This window comes from Silene latifolia, chromosome 6, assembly GCF_048544455.1.
Source record: "Silene latifolia isolate original U9 population chromosome 6, ASM4854445v1, whole genome shotgun sequence".
NCBI lineage: Eukaryota > Viridiplantae > Streptophyta > Magnoliopsida > Caryophyllales > Caryophyllaceae > Silene > Silene latifolia.
The window spans coordinates 88,829,391-88,839,704 of record NC_133531.1 but is presented as its reverse complement, the minus strand read 5'-3'; the positions used below and the strand labels follow the sequence as shown (position 1 = coordinate 88,839,704).

General features: G+C 35.3%; 1 protein-coding gene across 1 annotated transcript; it reads left to right on the top strand.

The window, feature by feature from the left end:
- The first annotated feature begins 8,157 nt into the window (after positions 1-8,157).
- On the top strand, positions 8,158-9,618 carry LOC141658835 (uncharacterized). Its single transcript, XM_074465622.1, has 5 exons — positions 8,158-8,283; positions 8,381-8,510; positions 8,604-8,764; positions 8,867-8,983; positions 9,086-9,618. The coding sequence occupies exons 1-5, from the start codon at positions 8,212-8,214 to the stop codon at positions 9,497-9,499; spliced, it is 894 nt and encodes a 297-aa protein (XP_074321723.1). The 5' UTR covers positions 8,158-8,211; the 3' UTR covers positions 9,500-9,618.
- Positions 9,619-10,314: the final 696 nt, after the last annotated feature.

Below are 10,314 nucleotides of genomic sequence, written 5' to 3'. Positions count from 1 at the left end.
ATGCGACTACGGTCACGAATACTTCCGTTGAGCTCAATCCAAATTTCGATGTAATAATATTTTATTACCCACTTACCCAACGTAACAAGGTTTGTATTACGGTGAAGCCGGATTAACTCCCTTATGAAATTGGGATTCATGGTTTCTACTATTTGGTAAGGCTAAATCTCAATTATTAATATAGCGAGAGGTCATGTCAATTTATTATCTATCACGTTTTAAGTGAACTAAAGCGATGAACTACGATAATTATAATTGACACGGTCGATGACTCGATAAAAAATAGAATGCATGTTTAGTTATGGCGATTTAGCGATGCATGCAAACATATAAATAAAATGCAAAGCATAAATATAAAATCCTAGTATGGCCTTCCTAAAAAGAAAATTTAATTAACAATTACAAATTCGGAAACCAATTCCATTGATCCCTTGAACTTCACTTGGCACGCATTCCAAGGCAACACCGTCTTGTCGCAACGCCTTTCCAAATGGCACCGTCTTCAAGGATCTCCGGAATTACAAGTAACAATTAAAAAAAAAATTACATAATTTCATATTATATATTTGTAATAAAAATTAAATCTATTAAATTATAAAACGGTGATAAGAGATCACAAAATTTACAACCGAATCAATATTCTCATACATTCCGAGTAACACTAATTAAAAACTAAGGCCATACTAAGTAAAATTACATAATTCAAAAATTATATAAATCCAAAATTATGACAATCATAAATAAAATGCAGCACTAAAATATGTAGGAACATGCTTAATTTTATGCTAAATCGCCTTTTAAGAGCCAATATCGTATATTTTATCGGTTTTTATGAGTTTGCGTGATTGTAACTTGTTAAAATAACAAAATGTTACATAAATTCATATTTATGTTCAAGTTAATTACCCTAACCATCTTAGGAATCAAAACTTAGTCTTCACTAACATTTTGACAATAATTCAACTTGATTTCTTAATATTGTTCATAATGGACCCAAAAATACAATTTTATATTATAAACTCCAAATTAAATTATAAAAATTTCAAATAATTTCAAAATTTGAAATTAAAACTCAAACTCATGAACATTCTGGAAAAAAAATACCATGACACTCATAATGTTCCAAACTTAGGTTAAATATTTCGAAAATTTTTCGAGAAAAACATCGTTGCGGTTTATGGGTTTTATCAAATATGACCATTGAAATATGAGAAATTTAATTTTAATCAACTTTGCACTTTTAGATCTGAAATGTGGGATACAATGCAACATTTGACGTTTTCCTTTAGTCATGAAATATGTTTTAGCATTATAGGCTAATTTAAGTCACTATTTATTGAATTTTTACTCAAAAATTCATAAATCATGCAAAAGGAGTTCAATCCATTTAAAAATTTTACACACACTGAGTAAAAATGCATGTGACAACATATAAAATTTTAATGACCAGATTCGAAATATAACTCATATTAACCTTATAAACCCTTTAAATTCGATTTTGACTTATAAAATTCAAATTTCATGCAAAATAACTTAGTTTTTCACGAAATTTAACATGCAACCAGTAGATAATATATGTTAAATCATATCGAAAAATTACTGAAAAATTCGAAGTTTAGATATTTTTCGTCCAAAAATGACATTTTTCTCATAAAAATCACATTTTAATGCCAATAATATATATAATGAACAATAAAATCCACAAATCATTCCATATGACCTAAAAACCATTTAGGACCAGAAACTTTTAACATGCAAAATTATTTCGTGATTTATCAACATAAACCACAAATTTCAAGTTTTATTCGTTAATCGTATTATCTCGGAAAAACGATCTCGATCTTGCATGCAACAACCATAATGCTCTGATACCACTTGTTGGAAATAATATTTTACATATCACATATTTTAGTTTAAAGTTTTAGTCATAAAAACTTAAGGATCTTATGCATGCAAAACAAGTACAAGACTAAGGAGAAAAAAAGTTCTTTACATTTGATATTTCAGATATTTGGGCACTAGTAAGGTTACCTACCTTACTTAGTTCTTGAGCTTTCCTTATGGATGAACAAGATTCAAGTGTAGAATCTCTCCCCAAGGATTGTACCAAGATAACACCCTTAATAGTTATTATTAATATTAGACTAGTATTAATAAAAACTACCCTTAAAATGACACAAAATAAATTGTTAGCCGAGGGCTCACAAAAGATAGGGAAAGTGAGGTTACAGGTAAGAAAAGGCAAAACAGATTATGAAAATGTTGAGGTAAAGCGTCAAGCTAGCTCCTAAACAGGACCATATAAGACCATCCAAATCTCAGCTGACTAGAAAATAAAGCACAAGTGCCCTTCTTTGGCACAAAACTCACTACCTAGTATACAATCTCCTCAAAAGGATATGAATAAAACGGAGGAGTAAGGCCGTCACAAGATAGAAATAAGCACAGACGATCCCTTTTTCTCAAACCAGCTCAACTCAATTTTTTCTTTTCTTTTTCCTTCTCTGATTCACGTTTTTTCCAATTCTATTTTTTTCTTTTTCTTTTTTTTTTCTCTTTTCCACGTCTCTTTTTCATTCTTTCTTTCCAATTTATTTCTTTTTCACCAACTCCGTACAAATGAAAGTGAGCCGAACTTGCAACAAAATGAAACATACCGCAAAAATTACATTAGACTAGCTTGACTGGCAGGCTAAATTTTGGGTGTAGCTAATGGGTCAAAAAGGCTATATTTGGCTAAAGTGGAGCTAAATGGGTGAAAATGAAAGAAAGGGAAATTGTAAGCGCCTTCCTGCATGTGACACCGACCACAAACCCGAATCTATGCAAGTGACACTACAAGAAAACACGATAAAGGCGACAGACATACTACAGTCGCCAAATTGGCGACAGGAAAAAAAAAACGGGCGACCACTATCCGTCGCCAATTTGGCGACTATACCTTTTTATCCAAAAATCCGTATGAAATCCACGGGCGACGCAATATTATCCAAATTGGCGACCGAAATCGATCGCCAATTTTGGCGACCAAAACCCGTCAGCAATTTGGCGACCAAAACGGTCGCCAACCCTCTCGTTTTTTTTTTTTCGCCAATTTCTTCACCCCGTCCCCTTCATTCACTTCAATCACAACTTAAAAAAAAAAAAAACGCAGCAGTTTGTCCGACGATCCGACGCCACCACCAACTACAACCACCGGACGCCACCACTCGCCGTCGCCATCCGCACACTACATCCCTACCGACCCTTTGTTTATAATAAAGGTTTGTTTTCGACTCAAATCGATTTAATTACTTCAATCCTTCATATTTTGTTTAAGTTGTGATGTTTATTTAGTATCTAGTTGTAATTTATACATTAGTGATGCTTATTATTGTATGTAGTTGTAATTTAATTAGCATTTTTGTTAATTAATTTGAGTTAGGGTTAGAAATTGGGGTTTTTGTTAAATTAGTAATGTGATTTGATTAGGGGATTGTATAAGGTAGTATAGTTTTAAGAAGGTAGAAATTGGGGTTTTTGTTAAATTAGTAATGTGATTTGATTAGTGATGCTTAGTTTTAGTAATATTGAATTAGTATTGTTGAAGGTAGTATAGTTTTATGAAGGTAGTATAAATTTGCCTTATAATTAACCAAATTAAGTTAGAATGATTTAATTAGCATTTTTGTTAATTAATTTGAGTTAGGGTTAGAAATTAGCATTTTTGACAACTTGTATAATTAACCAAATTAATTAAGTTAGAATGATTTAATTAGCATTTTTAAAAAATTAATTAGCATTTTTCTTGAATGGAATGAGCATGATGTATAAATTTGTTAAATTAGTAATGTCATTTGATTAAGGGATTGTATAAATTTGCCTTATAATTTTGACAACTTGTTTAATATATAATGACCTAGTAACCGTTCAAGAATTACTCATTAGGAGCAATTCTTGAATAGTCCCCATTTTGGGATCGTCTTTATACGTTCAAGTCACTTAGGTAGTAAACACATAGTTGTGATTTTATTAATGAGAAAAGAATTTGGTTGCAAATTTCTCCAATGTTCTCTGAATACATATGTGGAATATGTATCTTTTCCACATTGTGTATTTGGAGAACTAAGGGGAATTGTCACGAATTTTTTCTCATTAATAATTCACAAATGTGTGTTTGCTAGTGACTTGAAACGTACATTGATGGGTTTAGGTTGGAGTGATAAGGACCCAATTGAAATCTTGAAATTAGCATAAAATGGAGGATGAGATAACCATTGCTTTTTTTGTTGAAATTAAATATTATTATTTAAAATGGTTAGTTTTCTATATATTGCTTATAGATTAAAATGAAGAGATCTGAACGTAGCTGGATGTACGAAGAAAGAGTAGATAAGAAGAAACGTCCTATCGCTAGATTTGTAAAGGGAGTTCGTGGATTTATTGAATTTGCTAGATGTCAAGATTCATATGATTTGGAACAACATAAACTTAGGTGTCCTTGTACTAAATGTAAAAACTTAAAATATTTATTTGACATTGAAGTAGAAGAGCATCTTGTTACAAATGGTTTTTTTCCAAACTACTACAATTGGATCTCCCATGGAGAAAAATATTATCCCGAAGAACCTCAAATCCAACAAAATGAGAACCCATATAGAGAAATGGTACTTGATGCCTTTCAGTCTAATGATTTCATTAATGACGACCGTGTACCAATGATTGATGAAGAACAACCAAACCCAAGAGCAAAAGCCTTTTTTGACATGCTAAGTGCTTCCGAAAAAAACCTTATATGAGGGGAGTAGAATGACATTGTTACAAGTTGCATCCAGGATAGTTTCTTTAAAATGTGAGTATAATATGCCATTTAAAGCCGTTGATAGTATTGCTACGTTGGTTGAGGATGTTATACCCGATAATAATGTTATGACCCGAAATTTCTATAATACCAAGAAAGTGGTCAAAGGTCTTCAACTTCCACATGAAAAGATTGATGCATGTCCTAAAGGATGTATGCTTTTTGGAAAGATGATGCTTTGCTTGACAAATGTAAGAAATGTCAAAGGGATAGATATGAGACAAGTGAAGGAAATATTGTTTTGAAGGGGAAGAAAGGTAATAAAAGGAGTGGAAAGAGAAAGAAACCAATATCAGAAAACACATTAATTTATTTTCCATTAGCTCCTAGACTTCAAAGAATGTATGCCACGAAAAATCTTGCCAACCAAATGAGATGGCATAAAGAAAATCCTCGTACACCAGGAAAGATGTGTCATCCGAGTGACGGGGAGGAGTGGAAGCGTTTTGATAGGTTATATCCCGATTTTGCCGAGGAACCTCGCAATGTGAGACTTGGCTTGTGTACGGATGGGTTTGACCCTTTTGGTCAGTTTGGTAGAAACTACTCCTGTTGGCCCGTAATGACCACGCCGTACAACTTACCTCCTTGGCTTTGTCTGAAAAGACAATTTATTTTCCTCTCTTTACTTATTCCTGGTCCCCGATAACCCAAAAAACCATCTGGATGTTTATTTACAACCGTTCTTTGGAGGAACCAAGTATTTGTGGGAAGTTGGTGTAGAAACATTTGATGTGTCGAAGAAGCAAAATTTCCAACTAAGAGCTTCATTGTTATGGACTATAAATGATTTTCCCGCATATGGTATGCTATCAGGATGGGCAACCGCCGGGCGAAAGGCATGTCCTTATTGCATGGATAGGAGTAAAGCATTTTATCTTCCTAATTCCAAAAAATTAGTTGGTTTGATTGTCATAGATGTTTCTTACCGGATGGACATATTCATAGAGAGAACAAGAAATCTTTCTTAAAAGGTAAGGAGGTGCGTGACAATGCTCCGGTTCGACTCAAGGGGATGAGATATGGGAGGCATACGTGATTTGCCAACAACTCGCCGTCGATGGGACCAAGAAGAGTTTAAAGAGTTGAAAAAGAAAAAAATGGTTGGTTTAAAAGAAGTATTTTTTGGGAGCTTCCCTCTTTGAAAACAATGTTGATCCGACACAATTTGGATGTGATGCACATAGAGAAGAACTTCTTTGAGTTACTTATTCATACGATTATGGATGTAAAAGGAAAGACACGTGATGATATTAATTCAAGAATAGAATTGAAGAAATTTTGTGATCGTCCTAAACTTCATATTCGTAAGGATGGGGCTAAACCAAAAGCCATATTTACTCTTGACAAAGCTCAAAGAAAGGTATTGTGCGATTGGATAGGAAACTTGAAGTTTCCCGATGGATATGCATCCGATTTGAGCCGTTGTGTTGATTTGAAGGAACTGAAGTTGAAAGGGTTGAAAAGTCATGATTGTCATGTTTTCATGGAGCGCTTATTACCCGTGGCTTTTAAAAATTTACTCCCGACTACATTTGGAATGCGATTCTGAAAATAAGTCAATTTTTTAGAGATTTATGTTCCTCCACGATATCAGTTGAGGACATGAGTCGTTTAGAAGACCAAATACCAGAAATTTTGTGTAAACTTGAGATGATATTTCCGCCTTCTTTTTTCAGTTCGATGGAGCATCTACCTATCCATTTGCCATATGAAGCTAAAGTTGGTGGACCCGTCCAATATAGGTGGATGTATCCTTTCGAAAGGTTTCTTAATCATGTGAAGAAAAAAATTGGTAATAAAGCTCGTGTGGAAGGTTCTATATGCAATGCCTACCTAACGGAAGAGATTGCCAATTTTTGCTCTCTTTATTTTGAAAAACATATTGAGACCAAAGCAAAATACTTGAATATTGATGAAGCGGATGAACTAGACACAAGTATACCCAAGTGTTTCCAAATGCGGGATGAAATAGGGTGTTCATCGGTTGGGGAACAAGATTTCTGGATGACAAGGAGTATAACCGTGCCCACCTTTATGTGCTATCTAATTGTGAGGTTTTGGAGCCATATGAAGCTCAATTTGTGACAGATTTCATTAAAGATCACCCTAATGTGAACAGAGAGGATGTTTGGCATAAGCATGAGGATCAATTTCCAGCCTGGTTTCTAAGCATGTATGTAAGCTAAATATTCAAGATGATGTGATAAGAAGCTTGGCTTTGGGTCCTTCTCGAAAGGTTGTGACGTGGAATCGATATTCAATTAATGGGTTTAAGTTTCAAACATTTGACTATGACAAAAGTAAGGCTAAATGCAACTACGGCGTTACTATTTCTTCTCTTGATGGCAATGATTATTATGGCATATTAGAGGATATCTTTGAGTTGTGCTACAATGGCCGGGATAGGAGTTATAAAACCGTCTTATTCAAGATTCAATGGAGGGATAATTCCGTAGCTGGAACGAGAGTCCATGATCGTTACAAACTCGTGGAAGTGAATCATACTCGAACCTACTCTCAATATGACCCATTTATACTTGCACAACAAGCTCATCAAGTTTATTTTGCATCTCTTCCGAGCACAAGCAATGATAGACAACAAAAGCAATGGTGGGCCGTTTTTAAAACAAAGGCACGATCGGAAGTTGATACATCTTTTTCCAAGAAGAGGTTGTATCGAAAACAGTTTTGTCCCCGATTGATCATGATGAAATTATTTATGCAAATGAGATAGAAGCGGAGGAGGAGTTAGAAGAGGAAGAAGAAGAGAATGATAAGGAGAGGGATGGGATAGAAGAGGGGGAAGAAGAAGAAGAAGAGGAGGAGGAAGAGGAAGAAGAAGAAGAAGAAGAAGAAGAAGAAGAAGAAGAAGAAGAAGAAGAAGAAGAAGATGAGGATGATGATGATGATGAGTAAGAGAAGGTATTAAAAGTATACATATCAAAATTTGGAAACAATTATTAGCGTTTTATTTTGTCTTTTATACTTGTTTATTAGGTTTTATTTTTTTGTATCTTATAATAATTATCTTGTAATATTTGCTAACACTTTTTATTCAATTGTAGTACACATGGCTCCTGGAGGAAGTAGGCAGCGCGGAGGCTATAGTGAGGGAGGTAGTAGCTCCCGAGAGCAGGAGGAGGACGTTGACCGTTCTACTACGGAGGTGAGTGAGGAGGAGGAGGAGGTTGCTATACCCCGACATTCTATTTTGTAATTTTTTTATTTAGTAATAAATGACTTTTTTTAGACATATGTTAATTATACATTATTTTTTTTTCCTATATAATTATGTTTTTAACATGTTTGATTTCAGGTTTAGAAGTCAAACAGTTGTTCGTGGTGTGACTAATAGCACCCAAGAGAACATGACACACGGCGTTACTTGTTGGAGTAACGCTAGTGATGAAGATAAGGAGATGTGGTTCAACAACTTCCGGGTATCTATTTATAAAATATATATTATTAAATATAATTTATTTATTCTTTTTACCTTATTATTAATTTGTTTCTCATCTATGTGTTTACTTTTTGTAGCGTGTGTTCTATTGGCCAACCAACCTTGAGCGCCTAGTTTGGCAAAGGTATAATGACATTGGCAAGAAGAGGCTAAGGGACAACATGTATAAGGTGTCTAAGAGGAAGAAGGCGCCATCTTTCATGAAAGGTATTTAGTTTCTTTTAATACCCGTAATTAGTTAAAATTCATTACATATTTTGAAAATATATTAATTAATAATTGTTATTTTATTGATTACAGGTTCGTCATATGAGGAATATACCAAGTACCGGAACAGTCCTGAGTTCAAGGAAGCATCGGCCCGGAACAAGATCAACAGGAAAGGAGGAGATAAGGATGCGGAAGTTGAGCCTACTCATTATGGAGGGTCTCAATCTTTTCATGATCGTGTGGTATTAGATGTAAGTTATTTGTCTTAGCTTTTAATTTAATAGTCTTCTAATTTAATTAGTCTCATTAATTATCATGTTTGAATAACAATTTCCTTGTTTTTTTTCCGGAAGACCAAGAAGAATAAGGGTAAGGTACCCACGATTGTTGATCTCTTTGTTGACACTCACGCAAAGAAGACAAGCAAGGGCAAGTTGATCTTCGCGAAGGAAAAAGATCAACAGTTATATGTAAGTGTCAAAAAATAAAAATTTCTTAGCTTTTTAAAGTATATGTTTTATCAATTTTTAGATAAGTAACCTCTAACCATTAATGTTTTATCAATTTTTTAGGAACAATTCCTTGTCCGTAGGAAGAACAGCCCGGAAATTGATGACAATGAGCTATGGTTTGATCTTGTTGAGGGGTTCCAAAGAGGAGATGTGTATGGAGCCGGGTCGGCAAAGGAGATTTTCTACCCTCCTACAAGAAGAAGAGGGTCAATTTCCTCCCAACAACAACCTTATACCCCAAGTGTCGTGAGTGTGCTCCAAGCTCAATTAGCCGCCAGGGAGAGGCAGGATGCCGAGAGGGAGAGGCGGGATGCCGAGAGAGATGCTGAAATTCGGAGGATGAAGGAGGAAATGGAACGGATGAACTCCTTCTTCGCCAATTGCAACACTGGGTGGCGCCCGCAACCAAAGGATCCTAGAGATCCTAATCATGGAGGTGGTAGTGGAGCGGGAGCAAGTTTCCCTGTTTCGTAGTTATGTAGTAGAACTCGTAGTTATTCCCGGATAATGTTAGATGACCAAACTCGTAGAACTCGTAGTTGTGTGTATGGAACTTGATTTTCTTTATCAAGTTTGGTTGTGTTGGCTTCCCATGTGTTCTCTGCTGGAAGTGTTGGTTTATTTGCAGGTTTTACGTATTTGGCTAGGTCAAAAACGATTTTTAGGCAAAAAAACATGTAATTTTGGCGACGGACACTGGGCATTTGGCGACGGCATTCCGTCGCTAAGTCTCTGGTCATGAATTAATTTTAGGGACGTTGGCGACGGAAAACAGTGTTATTGGCGACGGAAATCAGTCGCCAAAATGGCGACCAAGTTCTGTCGCCAAAATGGCGACCATTACCCGTCGCCATTTTGGAGGATATGGAGATGACGTGTATATTTAAAAAGCGACAAATGGCAGTCGCTAAATTGGCGACTAATGACAGTCGCCAATTTTGGCGACGAATTTCGGTCGCCCGCTTTAAAAAAATTCAGTCGCCAAAATTGGCGACGAACGCCTGTCGCCAAAAGCGACCAAACCTTGCTACGAAGTGCGGGCGACGGGCCTTAGTCGCTTTATTCTAAATGGCGACTGTTCTCAGTCGCCTTATATGGTCGCCAATTACCTTATTTGTTGTAGTGTGACAAGCAATCGAATTTTATAAAATTGCAAATGTGATGAAACATGTTATGCAAGGAGTACTACTCTCAATTCCTACATGAACCGGTCATGAATGTCACCAGTTATACGGCTCTAAAACTTAGAAATTGTAAAGTAGGTTGCCAATTTATCATGTCAAGTCTAC

What these genes read in the sequence shown, in the direction of transcription:
- LOC141658835 (XM_074465622.1), top strand. Translation starts at nt 8,212, where the DNA reads ATGACACACGGCGTTACTTGTTGGAGTAACGCTAGTGATGAAGATAAG. An exon ending in TGTGGTTCAACAACTTCCGG is followed by an intron (nt 8,284 to 8,380) that starts GTATCTATTTAT and finishes TACTTTTTGTAG; the next exon opens with CGTGTGTTCTATTGGCCAAC. An exon ending in ATGATCGTGTGGTATTAGAT is followed by an intron (nt 8,765 to 8,866) that starts GTAAGTTATTTG and finishes TTTTTCCGGAAG; the next exon opens with ACCAAGAAGAATAAGGGTAA.